At 39.4% G+C, this 20,656-nt stretch overlaps 1 protein-coding gene across 4 annotated transcripts in view; it reads left to right on the top strand.

The window, feature by feature from the left end:
- LOC126428452 (V-type proton ATPase 116 kDa subunit a 1) overlaps positions 1-20,656 on the top strand; it is a 123,216-nt gene that overhangs the window by 77,345 nt on the left and 25,215 nt on the right. For all 4 annotated transcript variants that reach the window (XM_050090388.1, XM_050090390.1, XM_050090389.1 and 1 more), the window contains exons 5-9: positions 2,073-2,199; positions 2,460-2,636; positions 2,960-3,172; positions 8,304-8,454; positions 8,801-8,940. In XM_050090388.1, the coding sequence (XP_049946345.1) occupies positions 2,073-2,199; positions 2,460-2,636; positions 2,960-3,172; positions 8,304-8,454; positions 8,801-8,940 (808 nt within the window). The remainder of the gene's footprint in view (positions 1-2,072; positions 2,200-2,459; positions 2,637-2,959; positions 3,173-8,303; positions 8,455-8,800; positions 8,941-20,656) is intronic.

The following is a 20,656-nucleotide window of genomic DNA, read 5'->3' as shown; positions in this document are numbered from 1 at the left end:
GATGTCATGCTTTCAAATTACCATACTGTAATCAATCGTAGATTTAAGCAGCCTTTTTTTTTCCACAATTTGTGATGTAGGTACAAAGTTCTACTCCATGCTTGTAGCATTAATAGCATGAATTTTGCAGAAGTTTCAGGCATTTGAGTGAAGGTAGGGTCTGACTTAACAGAAAAACTGCTATGTAGAAGTAAAACAGTTTGCTTTAATTTTAGTTTCTTGCATGATTTTTTCCGTAGGAGGTAATTCCAACAATATCTTAGTGAACTTTCCCTTCTGTACATACGTAGTTCTTGAAAATATTGAATTGTCTTCACTTACATAATTTTCCTCATTCTCGAGCTACCGTTCCTTTCCACAGAGAACATGAAATCTAAACCTAGATGAGAATGTAATTATTTTTCTGTGTAATTGACTTGATAATACATTCGGTTGATAAGTGTTATTTGGTTTTGAAGCTATTATGTCTGTTTTCCAGCTTTTTTGAGTGTTATGTATTGTTGTAAAGCCTCCACAAAACAGAGGAATGTCCAGTTTGATTTCAAAGGACATGCTTTTTGTGGTTTGTGTGTTACAGACAATTCAGTTTTTGCCTTTCAGTGCTTACTGGTATTGCTACCATGTTGTGAAAATTGTTAAATAAAATTTGACTTATTTTGTATTATATGTAAATAGCAGCATATAAAAACTAGACCATGCAAACTTTCTAGTTTACTTTCAAGGTACAGTTACAGAGCTTTCCGTAAGTTTGTCCATCAAAAGTTAAGTTTAGTATTAACGAAAGCAACTAGATGAGAAAATCTGTATTATATGTAACATCTTCAGTAAAATGCAAAACATGTTTTATTGAAGTTTTCTGTTTGAATAGTATGTAGATGGAGGGACATAAAGGACTACAGCTGACACTTGGTTAACAGATAAATGCCAAAAAGTCTTAATATGGAGGATATTGCCTCATGAAGAAAATTAAATTTGTGCCTTTATGTATAATACATATTTTTGTGTAGTGGAATTTGCATCAAATCAGAAGATAAATATTTTTTTTAATTCCTCATGGCTATGTCTATTTACATTTTACACTAAAATTCTCTCTTAATGAATATGGTAATCTTGTGATTTGTTTAACAACAGACAAGCATTTTTCAGCTTAAGTACTGTCTGGAACTTAGTTTAAGTTGCTGTTGTCTATGTTTAGGGCTTCACCACTGTTGTGAAAAGTAACCTTTGTATTACAAAGAGCTTGAAAACTGTCAATAGTGAGATGTACACTGTTTCCTTGTAATTATGAAATAGTTAGTGGCTACTGAAATACTTATCCAGACTTTTGGTGTGAGCTGTCTTCGCATGAGACATGAGTGACTTTCTGAATATTGTTGAAGGGTGACTAATTGTTCTTTATTATCAAATTTAATTTAGATGTGTTCATTAGCCTGGTTTCTTTATTAGTCACAACTGACTGAACACTGTGAATATTGTTAAATTTTCTAATACGAAACTCTTTGACTGATGGAGGCAGAACTATTAATGATTTGATGTAATCATTAAATATTTTACAAAAGGGAGGCATAGTATAGCCAGCAGCACAGTGAAAAAGATTTTGAAACATTCTGAGGTACTGAACTCTGTTAAGTTGGTGTGCTGCTTGTCCCCCCCTTTGGAAATCGTCTGCTAAGCAGTTCCGTTCTTTAGTCAGAAATGCGTTCTATTAGATTCGTTGGTTGGATTACATCGTTCATTGATATAGTGTTAGAAATGGGACTGCTGCACAAATTTGACAACAGCAACTGCTTTGATTGTGATGCAGTACACATTCTTATATTTATTAGTGTAGGCAAACAATGGAAATCTAAATTACTGTGTCAAAGTAAGATTTAAATGTGAGTCTTTTAAAATGTGAGCTTACTGTTTTCTTAATACACATTTGTCTGGGGAAAAAAGGTTTTTTGTGACAGCTGCTGTCAGTTGTTGACAAACTGCAAGAGAACCATGTGTAAGACAGGGATACCATAAATGTGTTAAGAGAAAAAATTCCACAACTTCGCAACTTTCTCTCGATCCTGTGTCACCTCCAGGTTTGTAGCTGGAGTTATCCTCAGAGAACGCATTCCAGCTTTCGAGCGGATGCTGTGGAGGGCATGCCGTGGAAATGTGTTTCTTCGGCAAGCTGAGATAGAAACACCACTTGAAGACCCATCTAATGTAAGTGTTGGGAAAGTACTTTTTTTTTGTTCTTTTGTAAATGAATACATTGTTTTTCATATCATGGACAAACATCAGGTTATGCAATTCCTGAGAAACAATAAGAATTGGGGTGGTAGATGAGTTGTAATAATGTTTAAAATGAGTTACAGTGCTATATAAAATGAAGCATGGCTAGTAAATGTTGGAAAACCTATCCCATCTACCACTTTCTCTGAAGACACTGAATGCACTTTGCTTATGTCACAATTTCTTTGAAGGGGGATGCAGTCTACAAATCAGTATTCATCATCTTCTTCCAAGGAGACCAGTTGAAGACAAGAGTGAAAAAGATCTGTGAGGGCTTCCGTGCCACTCTGTACCCGTGCCCCGAAGCTCCTGCTGACCGCCGTGAAATGGCTATGGGCGTCATGACGAGGATTGAAGATCTCAACACAGTGAGTAATAAGAGTTGCTCATTATTTTCTTGAGTGTGGTGCCACACTGGAGTTGCACAGGTCAGATTTTGTTGCTCAATCCTTCCGTAAATAGGATATTAATTCGAGGTGCCCATGTATGTGCATGCGTGTGCTTGCACATTGTGTATCCCCCCGCCCCCCCCCCCCCCCCCAAACAATTTTAATGTAATAAAATTCTATGCACTTAAACCAATGAGGCTAGTTTCATTTCAAGTAGCAGCTGGTTGTTAGCCAATTTAGTTCAATTTGAATTTTTTTGTGTGCAGGTATTTCACTATACTGAAATTGTGCCTGTTCTGTAGGTGCTGGGGCAGACTCAAGACCATCGCCACCGTGTCCTCGTGGCTGCTGCCAAGAATATAAAGAACTGGTTTATCAAAGTGCGGAAGATAAAAGCGATCTACTTCACATTAAACCTGTTCAACCTGGATGTAACCCAGAAGTGTCTGATTGCTGAGTGTTGGGTTCCACTGCTAGACCTGGAGACAATTCAACTTGCTCTTCGCCGTGGAACGGTAGGATCTGTGTGAAAAATAACTCCAGTTCTTAACAGAATTACTAGTTTGTCTGCTAATGGGTACTTTCCTTATTATTCCTTGGTAATAATGTTGTTTCACTGACAGTTCTCTTAAAAATATGAAATTATTTGAAAGAAACAAGACTTCTGTTAATTAACGTGAATAGTTAAGTAGCATTATGATTTTATTCATAGCTGTCACTTTCTCAGCAACCTTGGTAAAGAGAAATAAAAATATCTGTGCAACTGATGATTGCAAAGGTTCAGATTAGCCTGAAAAGGAAGACACATAAGGGGCATTCAAAAAGAAACGCACCAGAGGCATAATTACAGAAACCATTACCTGTAAGTTAGAAGTATTAACCCTGGCTGTTGACACTTCTCCCACTGTGACACAAGGCGGTGAATGGCTGTCTCATAAAATTCCTGGACCTGCGATGTTAATCAGCTCCGCACGTACAGCTGGATGTTGTCGTCCACACGAGTGCAGAAAAGGTTATGCTGACATTCATCTTTGATCTAGATGGCCCCCTTCAGATTCACTTCCTGCAGCACGGGACAACAGTGAATGTCCAGTGTTACTTGCAAACCTTGACCACCCTTCTCCAAGCGATCAAATCAAAATGACCAGGCAATCTCACCCGTGGGGTCATTCTGTCCCACGACAATGCAAAGCCTCGTACGGCGAACTTGGTCATGGCATTCCTGCAGATATTCAAGTGGGAGGTTCTCGGCCATCCTCGATACTGTCTGGACCTCTATCCCTGTGATTACGCCATTTTTGGTCCCCTTAAAAAAGGCTCTGAGGGGCAAACGATTCACCTCGGATGACGGCATCCAGCTGTATGTGCGGTACTGGTTAACATCACAGCCCCGGGAATTTTATGAGACAGCCATCCACCAGCTCGTGTCACAGTGGGACAAGTGTCTCAACAGCCAGGGTCAATACTTCTAACATACAGGTATTGGTTTCTGTAATTATGCCTCTGGCCTGTTTCTTTGAATGCCCCTATGCCCCTTATAGAATGAATATATGATAGTAGTGTTGGCTTAGAACATTGAGATGTGGAGTTTCATATGAGAACTGTAAAAAAAGGCTGACGTTGCTCAGTTGGCAGCAGAGAGCTGTGGGTTGGGAATTACTGAGAGTAACAGGAAGATAGACAGATCAGGTAACAGATTGGAGCGGAAGTTGAAATTACAACTGGATATGATAGAATACAGGTGAACTGGACATGCTGCCAGGCTGCTGGATTCCAAAAGTTAAGAAATGGCAGTCACAACCACGTATTGGAAATTGGGCACATGAGCTTAGAAAATATTAATAAACAATGAGATTGCTTATGGCTGAAGACTATAGCTCATCAAAAAGTCCAGAGGAGGCATTCATTCTGCAATGGATGTTGTGTGTGGTGGGTCAGTAATGGCTGTTAAAATGTGGGTTTACTTCATTTGTATTCCACATGCCACTGTGCTGTGGAGGGTACTTTTGGTACCACTAACTGATCCCCCATTCCCTGTAAACCTCCATATTAGTGAACCACATAGAAGTGAAAGTGACACATTACCTAACTTTTAGAACTAACAGCTCCTTCTGTGAGAGTGGCAGACCGGGGAAGTTTAAATCAGAAGGACTGGTCACTCAGGCCACAGGATGAGAGGGACTCCATTTATAATGTTAAAGAGATTGTGTTAAAGGAATGCAGGAGGATGTTGGGATGCAAAGATGTGTTGGAAAGCAAGTTTCAATGTGTTGAGTTGAGGGCAGGAGGTTCCAAGTAGCCAGTGGTTTAGCAAGCACTCAGGTCCCTTCCGTCATTATACTTTTTATATTACTTGTGTCCTAATTCTTAACTGCACTGTTGTTTCCTCTACCCATAGTCATGTATCACTCTATTTTTATCTCTGGACTGAAGCTGGTACAGTGCTTACCAATGTACAATCTGTAAGCCAGCCTGCCTGCCTCCATCCCTCCCTCCCTCCCTCCCTCCCTCCCTGTACCTACACCTTTCTCCCCTCAGCTTCACTACAGGCCTTGGGTCTGAGTGGCCTCCCTTCCCTTTTAACCTTACAGCTCACAAAATTGTGCACAAACTGTCAGCTATACATCCTGGCAGATTATAACTGTGTGTCTGACTAGGATTTGACGGTAGGACCTTTGCCTTCTGTGGGCAAGTGCTCTACTGTCTGAGCCGTAGACTGTGACTCGTCACCTGCTCTCACATCTTTACTTCCACCAGTACCTGATCTCTTACTATCCAATCTCTTCAGCAGTTCTCTTGCATATTGTGTGGGACTGGCAATCTTAAAAGAAATAGTGTTTCAGATTTGAGCCTGAAATCTTGCCTTTTCCTACCAAAATATTCTTTTACGTTTAACAGTATAAGCAAAAGATAGGTTGCTGCTTACCATAAAGATGACATGTTAAGTTGCAGGCAGGCACAATGAGAAGACACACACTAGCTTTCAGTCAAAGCTTTTGTCAGAAAAGGAAAGACACACACTAATTCATTCACTCGTGACTGCCATCTCTGGCAGTTTAGCCAAAAGCTAACGTGTAAGGGTCTTTCCATTGTGCCTGTCTGCGATTTAATGAGTCATCTTCATGGAAAGTAGCAGTCTCTCTTTCCTTATACTATTGATACTCTAACCTGGAGTTTCCATTAATTGTTCCTTTCATAGCTGCTTTAATTGCAGCTCAGGCAAAAGTGGATCACATAGGTGAGCAGCCTCAAGATAGTACATCAAATTTTTTAAGATTTGATGAAAGTATGTTTAATTTCAATTTTTATTTTAAAATCAGCCCATTTCTTTCTGAGTGGGGCGATCAGTGTTAACCTTTTAGTGAGTTAAGTAGCACAATAATAACTATCTGAGACTTATGTGATAATGCCATTGAAAAATTGGTTTCACTTCCCAGGTATGACTAAGTATGCATTAAGATGCTGGCACTATTTTTAATGAAAAATCACAAACACATTTGTTACGTCACACCATAGGGCTGTACTTTACAACAGCATGTGGTCACATTGACAAATTACTATCCAAATTATTTGTCAATTATCAATAAATGAAATTGTCTAAGATTCATATTTCACTACAAAAAATAATCTAAATCAAATTAAATTTATTATTATTATCATTATTATTATTATTATTTATTTACTTTCTCAGACGTTAAGTCTGGTTAAAAATGGAAAGTGGCGCGGACCTTGATCAAGCGTGACTTCCTTTTAACTGTACGGTATGTGTTACATTGTATTTAGGAACTTTCGGGTTATTGAACACGTATCAATAATTACGGATTTCTGTAGTTGTATATATACGTTTGGATGTAGTTGTATTGCGTTGATGTACTGGTGGATATTGTGTGGTATGACTCCTGTAGTTGATAGTATAATTGGTATGATGTCAACTTTATTCTGATGCCACATGTCTTTGACTTCCTCAGCCAGTTGGATGTATTTTTCAATTTTTTCTCCTGTTTTCCTCTGTATATTTGTTGTATTGGGTATGGATATTTCGATTAGTTGTGTTAATTTCTTCTTTTTATTGGCGAGTATGATGTCAGGTTTGTTATGTGGTGTTCTTTTATCTGTTATAATGGTTCTGTTCCAGTATAATTTGTATTCATCATTCTCCAGTACATTTTGTGGTGTGTACTTGTATGTGGGAACGTGTTGTTTTATTAGTTTATCTTTTATGGCAAGTTGTTGATGTATTATTTTTGCTACATTGTCATGTCTTCTGGGGTATTCTGTATTTGCTAGTATTGTACATCCACTTGTGATGTGATCTACTGTTTCTATTTGTTGTTTGCAAAGTCTGCATTTATCTGTTGTGGTATTGGGATCTTTAATAATATGCTTGCTGTAATATATGGTGTTTATTGTTTGATCCTGTATTGCAATCATGAATCCTTCTGTCTCACTGTATATATTGCCTTTTCTTAGCCATGTGTTGGATGCGTCTTGATCAATGTGTGGCTGTGTTAGATGATACGGGTGCTTGCCATGTAGTGTTTTCTTTTTCCAATTTACTTTCTTCGTATCTGTTGATGTTATGTGATCTAAAGGGTTGTAGAAGTGGTTATAAAATTGCAGTGGTGTAGCCGATGTATTTATATGAGTGATTGCTTTGTGTATTTTGCTAGTTTCTGCTCGTTCTAGAAAGAATTTTCTTAAATTGTCTACCTGTCCATAATGTAGGTTTTTGATGTCGATGAATCCACTTCCTCCTTCCTTTCTGCTTAATGTGAATCTTTCTGTTGCTGAATGTATGTGATGTATTCTATATTTGTGGCATTGTGATCGTGTAAGTGTATTGAGAGCTTCTAGGTCTGTGCTACTCCATTTGACTACTACAAATGAGTAGGTCAATTTTGGTATTATTATTATTATTATTATTATTATTATTATTTATTATTATTATTTCAGTATTGTCACACACATAATCAGGACAAACTTAATTGGCCAGGGTGGCCAAGCGGTTCTAGGCTCTACAGTGTGGAACCGCGTGACCACTACGGTCGCAGGTTCGAATCCTGCCTCGGGCATGGATGTGTGTGATGTCATTAGGTTAGTTAGGTTTGAGTAGTTTTAAGTTCTAGGGGACTGATGACCTCAAAAGTTCACGATCGAAGTAAGGTGAATGCAGCTTAAGGCTGCCACTTGTTAATAAGCTAAAGCTGTGTACCAAAACACAAGATGAGGAATGCACATAAAGAGATGCCATACTTTCCCATGACAACTCTAACCCTCACATGATGAACCAAACTAGAAGCAAGATGGAGGACATTCACTGGGAAACCCTCAATCACCCTCCCCAAAATCAGGATTAGTCCCCTATGAGATGATGATGATGATGAGCATTGTGCACTTGGTTGATAATGTACCCTCAATCTTTTTATGACAAAGGATGTTCAAGCTTTCAAACCACTGGAAAAAGTATTTAGAGTGTGCAGAGGGCTATGTAGAGAAAACTGAAGTTTCCTTTTGTGCAAAAGATAAATGAGTAAATGTATAAAAAACAATTACTATTTATATTTGAATCACCCTCATATATATTGTAATCAAATAATATGAAATGGAAAGAGCCTCATAAAGAAATTATTCTTTCACTGCTTCCAGGAACGCAGCGGCAGCTCAGTTCCTCCAATTCTGAATCGGATGCAGACATTTGAGGATCCACCTACGTATAATAGAACAAATAAGTTTACAAGTGCATTCCAGACTTTAGTTGATGCATATGGAGTTGCCAGCTATAGGGAAGTAAATCCAGGTAATATTTTAAAAAATCTTAAGCCTTTATGAGTGTAATTAGCTAATTGAACAATGGGCTTGGTTATTGCTTGTCTTATTTGCAGAAGAGGAGAGAATAAATTGTTCTAAATTTTCCCATCTTTTTTAATGCAGTATAGGACCTTAGGAATATAATTGCATTAAAAATGTGGAAAAAACAAGCTCATGAAAAACCTGTGGGATCCATACCTTAAGTTGGAACAAAATCATTTTGGGCTTTGTGAATTTTGTCTGTATCTGAATTTCATTTTGGTCTGAAGCAAAAGTTTTAAGTTTATAAAAACTTAAAGCTGTATATATAAATACGGTAAAAATCTTTGTTTCAGCGCCTTACACCATAATCACATTTCCGTTTTTGTTTGCTGTAATGTTTGGAGATACTGGCCATGGGCTACTCATGGCATTATTTGGATTCTGGATGGTGCTGAAGGAGAAGCCACTAGCTGCTAAGAAGTCAGACAGTGATGTAAGTTTCCAGTTTAATAATTTTTTTTGACAAATTTGTAATTGTGTATGTAATGTTCATAAAGTTTAGAAGAATATTAAGTCAAAGCATAAAACTTTGGAACAAACAAACAGAGCTCACAGAATAAATTTCATGCTGGGTAAGAATACTTATTCATTTTTTAAAGTGTTAATTCATACAGTGTGCCCCCAGAGATCCTAACCTGAAGGTCAACCTTGTGTTATGTAGCAACCAAGGTTTACATTAGAGACTAAGCCTGTACAGAAAATTAACAATGAACAGTTATAGACCAATTTTTCTTACACAAACTACATCCAACATTTTATTTAAATATATAGCTGTTCTTTGAATAACACTACTGCATCCTTAAAGTAGTATGGAAAGGATAGACTGCTACTCGCCATACACCAAAGGCATTTTTACCAATTTGCTTAGCAGCAGAGGTGACTTGGGATGCCTCACAGCCTGGAAGAGAGAGATCTTAGTCACAGTCCACACTACTGAAGCTCGTTAAAGTGTCAAAGCATTACCTTAAAAATGCATTTTTTTTAATCTATCAAGAAGTTTAATTGCATCTTATTTAATATGGAGTCTTGAATGATGACGCTAATAATCAACTGCTTTTAATGCAAAAATTGATTATTATTTGTTGGTTTCCATCCTGGAATTCTCCTGTCATACTACTTATGTGAACTCCAAAGGTTTTGCATCTTTCTTAGAAGTAAGAGTCAATGACTTTCTTGAGGTGGCATGTGAAAAGTTTGAAAGGAATGTTGTTACCTGATCTTTGTGAAACCATTTTTGTTGATACCTGTTTTACCTCTCATTTTAACTATATTTACTTTAAGTGTAATATTTGCTAGTGAAACAGTTCTAGGGCATTAAAAGATTGGTATTTAACTGCATCCTGTACCATGTGATCTTTGTAAAAGTTTCAGACCAGATTAGCAGACCTGTATTATGGTGAATCCTAAGAGGGCAAGATATCTTTGTGTGGTTTATCTCTTTACTGTCCCTACTTAACATGCTGGACAGCTAAAATTTGGATGCAGCGTAGACCATATAGCAGTCACAAAAGTTGTGTAAGGTGTCCTGTGTTCTAATGAAAGAATCAGATTGTTACTATTCATATGAATGGTAAGTCTAAGTTGGAATATCAACAATATCATGGAAAGGATAGATTGCTACCCACACCCAAACCTCCAGGTGTCCGACACTCAGATCGGTACCAAATGTTATGTGTTGATAAGAGTATCAACCAAAACACTGATTTAGTTCATGCTGTGTGCTGTCATCCAGCAGAAGATGTGTAAACAGTAATTAAAAGTAAAAGCAGAACTATGGAGTACCGTATTTACTCGAATCTAAGCCGCACTTTTTTTTCGGTTTTTGTAATCCAAAAAGCCGCCTGCGGCTTAGAATCGAGTGCAAAGCAAGTGGAAGTTCTGAAAAATGTTGGTAGGTGCCGCCACAACTAACTTCTGCCATCGAATATATGTAGCGCTAGACATGCATGCTTTGTAGGCACAAAGATAAATACTGGCGCCAAAACCTCCGCGTCAGTAAATAAATAAAAAAAAGGTGGAATACGAGCTTTTTTTCTCCGCCCCGAGTTTCGACCACTGCATTTTCATACATTATCCAATGAAGTAAATACAAATTCCATATTGTTCATCTTCGAATGTAGCAGAATTTCAATGTACTACGAAAATCCGACATGCAAGACTGTTTGGGATGTTTGTCAATATGGCCAACTCTATTTTCTGAATTTTTTCCTACCTGTGAGAAGAGATGGTTGCTAATAGGAACCTGATGAAATGTGAATCACATGCAGTATTCTCTTCACCATAAGAATAATACGAATATCAACATTTTGCCATGTATTCTTTCGTGTTTGCTGCTATCTCATTTAAATCCTGTCTGCCTAATAAACTACGAAACTAGTGAGACAACAGCAAACGCAGAAGAATATACGTATCGTGTCATGTTTATATTCGTATTATTCTTATGCCTAATAGTGATACAGTCAGAAATGAAGCACAGCAACTGACTAGATTTTTAATTCTAAGATGACTCTAATTTCTGTGCAGAATTTGATGTACTAAAGAAGCGGCCGCAAAGATTTTCAAACGGAGAAACATTTTCGCCTAACTCTTGTTCAGAACATGTTCTGTCATACGCAGTCTATTATTTGGTTCTTGTTGATCATTATCAAAGAAAGCAGCGGTGTAAGTAACAACAAATAGCAGTCTCTTGCCACTGTTTCGCTAATGAGACGATTACTCTCTTTTTTTTTTTTTTTTTTAATTGTAAGCAACGGTAGCGCGCACAAAAGCAAGCCATGCCGCGAACGGCGACAGGCCGTAAGCACGCACTATCAGAATGCGACAAACAATGCGTGACACAGTACAGTGATGCATTTTCAGCTTTGAGTGACGTAAACACCTATAACAAAGAAAACAGCACTTATCAGATCAAAGCAAAATAAGCAAACGATTCAAACCAGACGAAGCACGTGAAAAAGGAAGGGTACCCGTATAAATACGGACGGAGCGCCTGACATATAGCAATGGCTATCTGGTAAAGCTTAACTGCTAAGCTTAAGACTCAAACCAAAGTACTGTAGCTGTATCGTCATTCATTCGACCTAAATTGTGTCTCATATTACAATGGACCAACTTTGTTTTGATTTGGAGGTGCGGCCTAAAACTTTACTCTCCCTTGAATTTCCAGTCTCAAATTTCCGGTGCGGCTTAGATTCGGGAATTTTTTTTTTTTTTCCTTTATTTTGAGTCTCATTTTTCAGGTGCGGCTTAGATTAGAGTGCGGCTTAGATCCAAGTAAATACGGTATACGAAAAGTGTATCTGCAGAATGTGAATGTCAAGGTCAGCAGTAGGTGAGACGGTAGAGTGTCGCAGTGTTGTACTAAAGCTCCGGAGTTCGGAACCCAGTGACGACAATTTTTTTAACAGTTTACGTGTGGAATTGTTATATGGGAGAACATTTTCTGACATCTAAAAGGACATTTCTGAGTTTGTAGCACTGTTCTTTTGGCAGTTTGCTTTCGCTTTGTTAGTTGAAAGTAGCAAGCCTATATAGTACATTTGTATAGATACTACGACATCTATCTATACAAATGTACTCTATAGGTTTGCTACTTTCAACTAACGAAGCAAAAGCAAATTGCCAAAAGAACAGTGCTACAAACTTTGAAAGGTCATTTCAGATGACAGAAAAAATGTTCTCCCACATAACAATTTCACATGTAAACTGTTAAAAAAACTTGCCATCAATGGGTTTCAAACTTGAGACTTTTGTACAACAATCTGACACTGTACCTACTTGCTTTCCAATGACCTTGACATTCACATTCCACAGACATGCTTTTTTTTTTTAAATCCGTAGTTCTGGTGTTACTTTTAATTACCATTTAAGGATCTTCTACTGGATGACAGCACGGACTAAATCAGTGTTTTGGCTGATACTCTATTGACACACAATGTTTGGTGCCGATCTGAGTGTCTGACATCTGGAGGTTTCGGTGATAGTGTAAAATTGACACATTGAGTTGGACAGGCACAACGAGAAGATTGTAACACACCGAGATTTCAGAAAAGAAGGGAACATACACATTCACACAAGAAGCACACTTCATGTACACACGACTGCTATCTTCAGCTGCTATGGCCAGAATGAAACTGTTTTGCATCGATCTGAAGCAACAGTCCGGATTGATGGGAGGAAGGTGGGGGGGGGGGGGGGGGGGGGGTGGCAGATAGCAGGGTATAGGTGGTGGAGAGAAGTCAGTGCTACCTATTGGAGAATGGAAGGACACGATGATGGCAGAACAAGGCTACCAGGTGCAGCATTGGGAGGCCGTGGTGGTCAGAAGGGAGGGATGGACAGTAGAAAAGGAGAAGAGCAGAGAAGGGAAAAAAGCGGTGGGTATGGTGACCTATGGTGGTGCACAATGAGGGTGAGGGAATGTAAATTGTGAGGAGCTGATAGGACAGTGCATAGAAACTGCTGGGTGGAGGGAGTGGGGACAGTAGGTTGTCATACCAATAAAAAAGGTTGTGTAATGATTGTAGCAGGGCTGGTACACGACACGACTGCTTTCACATGCGGCAGTCTGTTGGGCAGGTCTTGCACCTTGATCTTCCACGGGGTATGATCCTTGTGGCAAGGGGTTGGGATTGGCACAGGCATAGACTAGGATGTTGTGGAAGTTGGGTGGGCAATGGAACACCACTTTACGAGGGCTGTGAATGATGATAGATAATCAAAGCTGTGACAAAGTATGTGGTTCAGTTGTTAGTCAGGGGTGGTGCTGGGTGACGAGGGGGCACTCCTTCGTAGCTGGTTCTTCGGATTGGTGGGAGGATTGTGGGTGTGTGGGGATGTGGCACAGGAAATTTGTTTGCAGTCTAGGACGAGGAATAGTGCTGTTCTGTGAAGGCTTTTGTTAGACTGTCAATTTACTGGGCAAGGGAATTCTTGGTACTGCAGATGAGCCATCCCTAGGTGATCAGGCTGTATGGGAGAGATTTTATGTTTGGAAGATGTGCCAGATGTTAAAATGCAGGTACTGTTGACAGCTGGTATGTTTAATGTGGACAAAAGTGTGGTTGGAGCCATCAGAGGAAGTGATAAACATATGGGCAAGTGGCTTTCTGGGTTTAGGACGACCACGTGAAGAAGATGGGGAGATGAAGTTGACATTGTGAAGGAATGAGGATATGGTGTGTTGGTGCTGAGTCCAGATTGTGAAGGTATCATCAATGAACCTGATCCAAACCAGGGCTTTTGGGTTTTGAGAGACTAAGAACATTTCCTGTAGATGACCCATTAACAGGTTGACATAGGAGGGTGCTATGCTGATGCCAATGACTTTGCCTTGTATTTGTTTGTACGCCTTCCTTTCAAAGTAGTAGCAGGTGTGTTTGGGATAAAGTTAGTAAGGTGTATGAGGAATGATGTAGTGTGTTTGGTGTCTGAAGAACATAGAGAGGGGCTGTGTTCAATATTGGCAAGACCAAGGGCATGAGGGATGTTGGTGTATAGGGTAATGGCATCAGCAATGATGAGTAGGGATCCAGGAGGTAAAGGGATGGGGGTGGTGGAGAGTTGGTGAAGGAAGTGGTTGGTATCTTTGACATGGGAGGCTAGATTTCGGGCAGTGGGTTGGATGTGTCAGTCAATGAGGGCAGAAATAGTTTCAGTGGGAGCACAATAACCTGCTACAATGGGGCATCTGTGTTTGTTTGGATTTGTGGATTTTGGGTAGCATGTAGGTGGGTATGGGGTGTCATAGGGGTGAGGGGAGAGATTGATTCAGGGGTGAGGTCCTGGGAAGAGTCTAAGGTTTTAAGCAGGGATTTTAGCTACAGTGGATTTCTGGGATGGGATTACTCGGGCAGAATTTTTAGGTGAAGGAGCTACAGTTGTCAGAGGTATTCCGCCAGGTATACTGGAACTCAATTACAGTGGCGGAACCTTTATCTGCAGGTATGATTTTCGCTCAGGATTTGTTTTAACATTGTGTATGCCTGTCCTTTCTTCTGCTGAAATGTTGGTGGTGTTAGGAAGGGGCATGGGGAAGGGTGGTGAGACCAAGTTGAAATTAAGGAATTACTGGAAGGTGACTGGTGGTGGTGGTGGTGGTGGTGGTGGTGGTGGTGGTGGTGGTGGTGGGGGGGGGGGGGGGGGGTGAGGTGGGGGTAGGATCACAGTTGGTTTTTGATATGAACTGGGAGAGGCAGGGTTCAATGTTGTCATTAGGTTGGCCTTGGTTAGAGAAATTGGTGGCAAATAAATGTTTTCAGTGTCAGAACAATCCCAGAACACTGTTATTAAACTCCCTGCAATGGTACCACCTCTTTGCCACATTTACCTCCAACCAGTGAACCTAATCCCAACATTGAATCCTGCCTCTCTGTTCATACCACCACCAGCCATCTTCGATAAATAACTTACCTCCAACTTGGCGTCATGGTCTTTCCCCAGACCCCTTCATAACATTAGCCTTTCAGTGGGAGAAAGGACAGGCATATACAGCCTCAAAACAGATCCTGATGTAATCGTCGTCCTTGCAGACAGTTTCCACCACTGTTGTTATGAGTTGCAGTGACTACCTGGTGGAAGGTCTCCAGCAGTTCTCTCGCTCCTCTGCCTATAAACTCTGCCAGAGTGGTCCCATCCCATAAATCCACTGTAACTCCAATCCCTGCTTAAAGCCTTAGCACTTTTCCAGAACCTTTCCCCTGAACCCATTTCCCACCTCACCCCCATGACACACAGCACGCCCACCTTCTACATGCTCCTGAAAATATGCAGACCCAACAAACACAGATGCCCCATTGTAGCTGGTTATTGTGCTCCCACTGAAAGGATTTAGACCCTCTTTGACCAACACCTCCAATGAATTGCCCATAATCTGGACTTCAAAGAAAAAGATAACCACTTCCTTCACAGACTCTCCATCCTCACCACTTTACCTCCTGGACCCCTACTTGTCACTGTTGATGCCACCTCCCTATATACCAACATACATCATCCCCATGCTATTACTGCTGTTTAACACGTTCTTGAATGTCCTTCACACACAAAACTACTACCTCAAACCAAATACACCTAATTAACTATATTCTAATACACAGCTTCTTCTTCTTTGAAGGGAGGATGTGCAAATGAATCTATCGCACAGCCAAGGGCACCTGCAAGGCACCTTTGAGAGCCAACCTTTTCATGGGCCACCCAGAGGAAACGTTTCTAGCCTCCAAAACCTGAAAGCTCTGGTTTGGTTCAGGTCCATTGGTGGTGGTATTTTCATGCTCAGGACTTGAGGCCAAGACACCCTATCTTCATCCCTTCACAATGCCAATACCTTTTCTCCCACTCACTTCACCTGGTATTTAAATACCTGCCACTGCTTTCACACAAAAAAATCCTCCATCCCCTGAGAACAAGCTGTAAGGGAGTGCTCCCATTGTCACCCAATATCACCCCAGACTGGAACAACTGAACCACATTTTTTTTTTTTTTTTTTTCTTCAGGGCTTCCCATTCCAAAATGGTGTTCTGCTGCCCATCCAATCTCCACATCATCATAGTCCATCCTTACACCACTCCCAGCCCCACACCTCGCCACAGGAATCGCATCTTCTTCTCCCGACCTGAAAGACCTGTGCAATTCACCCACCCAACATTTCCTAATCCAGTTCTGTCACAGTTATCTTATACCATCAGAGGCTGGGCCACCTGGGTATGCCTGCTCTTCTGCAATCATTGCACGGCTTTTTATATTGGTATGACATCCAACCAGCTGTCCACCAGGATGAATAGCAGCAACCAAACTGTGGCCAGGACCAAAGTGCTTCACCCTGAGGCACAATGTGGCGCTGAACATAACGTGACGCTGAACAGTTCAACTCGACACAGTTGCATTGTGGCCAGAGTGACTGGAGATAGCAGTCACGTGTGTGTAAGGTGTGCTTGCTCGTGTGAATGTGTTTGTTTCCCTTTATACAGAAACTTCTGGCCAAAATCTCAATGTGTAACATTCATTTTGTTGTTCCTCACTGCAATTCAGTCTCATCTCTGTGGTGATTAACAATCTATCCTTTGCAGAATATATGATACAGGATTCTGACCAATGTTCATGGTTTAGAGTGTCAATCAGATGCTCCTTCAATTTCAGTGGCAGACACTAAAACGGGGCATTGTACATCACTTTGTAGTTTATTCATAAAATTTCAGCAGTGAATGTTCCTGGGTGAGTCAACCAGTATATTGTTTCCTTCATGTATTTTGCAAAAGATCATGAAGATTAAATACAGGGGCCTGAATTCTCTTGGAGGCATACCAACTGTTGTTCTTCCTGGGCACTATTTATGACTGGAACAGAAAAGTGGGAATTAGGAGTAGTAGATGAGGTATCCTCCACCCCACTCCCTAAGATACCTTGTGGAGAAAAGATTTGAGTGAAGCTTGTCACTGCCATCCACACTGCTCACTTCTGTTCAGAGGATTCAGAATGACAGTCATGCTGGTACTAGTTATCTAATAGTTTGCTGACATAGAACTTGTCAGCTGCAGGTTTGTTTGAAGCAGAGAATATGATTCCAAAATTTTGGCAAAGGAATCTATTTTATATGTCACAGTGGAGTGCTTCGCACAGCATTCTCAGCTGCTGTGGAGATATTGTCAATGGCTGCTGCTTCAGCTACAATATTTTGTAGAGAACAGTTGGTGAAGATAAATTGCCATACATTTTCACAATGTTTAATGATGTATGAATCAATCTTACAGCATCCATTTAGCTGTTGTTGGATGTGTCATGAAAAGACAGGGTGTATCTAAAAGAATCATCCAATTAAAAAAAAAAAATCATAACTATTATGTTGTTTGAGATGTGTGTGAACAACATACTGTTGGACAGAGCAAACTCTTGAGTTTTACATGGTTCCCAGTAGGTAGCAGTACTGTGCGCTCACTTCAGTTCTAGTAAAAATGGTGTCGTGTCTAAACAGAAAGTTCATAAATTTGATTTGGAGCTCCCTGTATTGACTGAGTGTGCAGTTAAAATTTTGGATGTGAGGTTTGCCAGTTAGGCAAAACACCGTTTTTTCTCAGTGCCCAAACATGTTTCGGCACCACTGTGCCATCATCAGTGGGTTTCGTTTTTATTTGTTCTGCAATGTGAACATTTTTGTTAAATGATTATAAAATCATGTGCAACTTTAGTTCAAACAACAGATAGTTTCTTTTTGGAAATACCTTTACATTTTGCATGCATGAATTTTTTGTATCACTTGTGTGTTAATTACTCCAGGTAGCTTGTCACCTGCAACCAAACGATGTTGATGATGAAGTTTTTGCTGGGAGTTAACCTATCTTCTAGAATGTAATTTAATTTGTCGCGATGTTTTCGTGCCTATATTCGTTTTTACTTAAGTTTTCGTGTGGCAAGCACTTCCATTCTCCGCATCATGCTGAGGTGTTGTGATGCACGTGTAACTATAACAAGTGTTTTCCACAAAAAACATCATAAAACACTTTTCACCTCACCAAAACACAGTGTGATTGTGGTTTGTTGTGTGTCCCAGCCCAGTCAGTGTTCATTTATTCACCAGAGAGTTCGGTGCCAAATTTGAATTTTATTTGCATTTTGTGTGTGTGTGTGTGTGTGTGTGTGTGTGTGTGTGTGTGTGTGTGTGTGTGTGTGTTTGCATATTTTTTTTTTTGGTATAACTTGTCTACCATATTGGTAGTATAACTATTTTCTACTGCTATTTGTATTATTGTGTTTAGTTCTTGTGTGTAGTTCTGTTTGTTCATGGGTGTTCTGTTTAACCTGTGTAACATGAATCTGAAGTTTGCATGCTTATGTGTCTATGGGTGGTTTGATAGGTTGTGAATGGTGGTGCTTGTGAAAGAAAAAGTGAAAAATAAAGTGGAGATTTTGTGGCAAAAGCAGGAAATTAGGGAATTATATGCTAAAAAGAGTTGCTCAACACTGAACCTTACCAAACACATTTAGATTTGGCCAACAAATTTACAATACCCGCTCACTGTGAGGAAATAACAAGAGAGAGAAAGGGCATATACTCAGAAAGTAGTGCAAGAAAAATGAGAGAAACAAAACAGAAAACTCAACAGAAAACGCAACAGAATAATCAACAGCACAAAAACACCCACTAAAAACAATTTCAACCAACAATATAAGTTCCATAACAGAATCGTTAACCGAACTGACATAAATCTTACCAAATAAGAAAAGAGCCTACTAGAAAAAGGGCCAAATCGCAACATTAACACAAACATATCATACAAAATAATAGAAAACCTCATAATGGAATCAGAACACATTATACAGGAACAAGAAAGACTGAGCACACCAAATTTTAATGCAAACTTGACAAGAGAATTAGTAGCTACAGGAAATACACAGATAACCAGAACACACAAATCCACAATTATTTCTAATCATAAAACGTCAGAGGAAATCACAGCCAGCAAACTAAAACAAAAATTAAAACAGAACAATGCCATAGTAACAAGAGCAGACAAAGGGAATATTACTGTAATGATGGGTGAAAAAGAATACACAGAGAAAACACTAGATTTTCTCAAAGACAAGAACATCACAAAACTGGTCAGTGACCCAACAGCAAGATACCAGAAAAACATACAACACACTAAAAAACATTAATAATACATTCTCAGAAAGCCAGGTAAAGAGGATGACACAAAAAAATCCAGAAGCACCCGCCCTAAATTCCCTACCAAAGATTCACATGGATAACATTCCATTAAGACCCATCATTAACTTCCTAAATGCTCCATCCTACCACCTAGTCCAACAAACACACGCACTACTGAAAAAACTGTACATGTTTGATAACAACAGAAGTCTGGAAAACTCAAAGAAGTTCATTGACAGACTCAAGAACATACACATACTGGGCACAATAACCCTCATATCATTCAACATCACATCGATGTACACTTGCATTCCAATAAATGAAACAATCATCGTCACACAAAGATTAAAACAACAAGGAAACACACCACACACACACACATCAATGAAATAACAACCATACTCAAGACCATAACATCACAAAATTATTTTGTATTCAACAAAGAATTTTATTCTCAAAATGGACTGCCAATAGGATCACCAATCGGTGACCTCCTAGCTTACATATTCATGAACAACCTGGAGAATATGATCTTCAGACACAAAATAAAACCAAAAAACTACAAAGTTATATGCTGGTACCATTATGTCGATGACATACTATGCCTGATTGATGAAACAAATACACACATGGAACAGCTACACAATGAAATAAAACACTTAAACCCAAAAATTAACTTCACATTAGAAACAGAAACTAATAACACACTACACTTTCTAGATCTCACCATACATAAAACAAACAACACACAACTTCACAATATTCAGGAAACCGACAACCACAAGCACTACCATTCACAACCTATCAAACCACCCATCGACACATAAGCATGCAGACTTCAGATTCATGCTCCACAGATTAAACAGAACACCCATGAACAAACAGAACTACACACAAGAACTAAACACAATAAAACAAATAGCAATAGAAAATGGTTATACTACCCATATGGTAGACAAGTTAAATCAAAAAATATGCAGACAGTACAAAAATGAAAACACACACACACACACACACACACACACACACACACACACCAAAACGAAATGCTACATACCCACCTACAGTGACAAGACTGTTCACAGAATAGGCAACATATTAAAGAAACGGGGACTCCAAATAGGGTGCAGGATGGAGAACACAGCACAGAAAAAGATCAGAACACAAGAAACAGCCATGGATAAATTTAATAGATCAGGAATATATGAACTCGCATGCAACACTTGCCAGTCAGTGTACATAGGACAAACATGCAGAAACTTCAAAACCAGATATTCAGAACGCCTCAGACCTTTAAAAAGCAACAGCTCCTATTGCACATTTGCTAACCATCTAATAGCCTCCAGTCACCACTCAACTACAGTATTTAACACATTAAAGGAATTTTACAAGTAAAAACTACACACACACACACACACACACACATATATATATATATATATATATATATATATATATATATAAAAATGCAAGCAAAATTCAAATTTGGCATCGAACTCTCTGGTGAACA

Source organism: Schistocerca serialis, chromosome 12 (assembly GCF_023864345.2).
Source record: "Schistocerca serialis cubense isolate TAMUIC-IGC-003099 chromosome 12, iqSchSeri2.2, whole genome shotgun sequence".
NCBI classification, from domain to species: domain Eukaryota; kingdom Metazoa; phylum Arthropoda; class Insecta; order Orthoptera; family Acrididae; genus Schistocerca; species Schistocerca serialis.
Note: the sequence above shows the minus strand (reverse complement) of the source record. Positions and strands in the feature narration are given on the sequence as shown.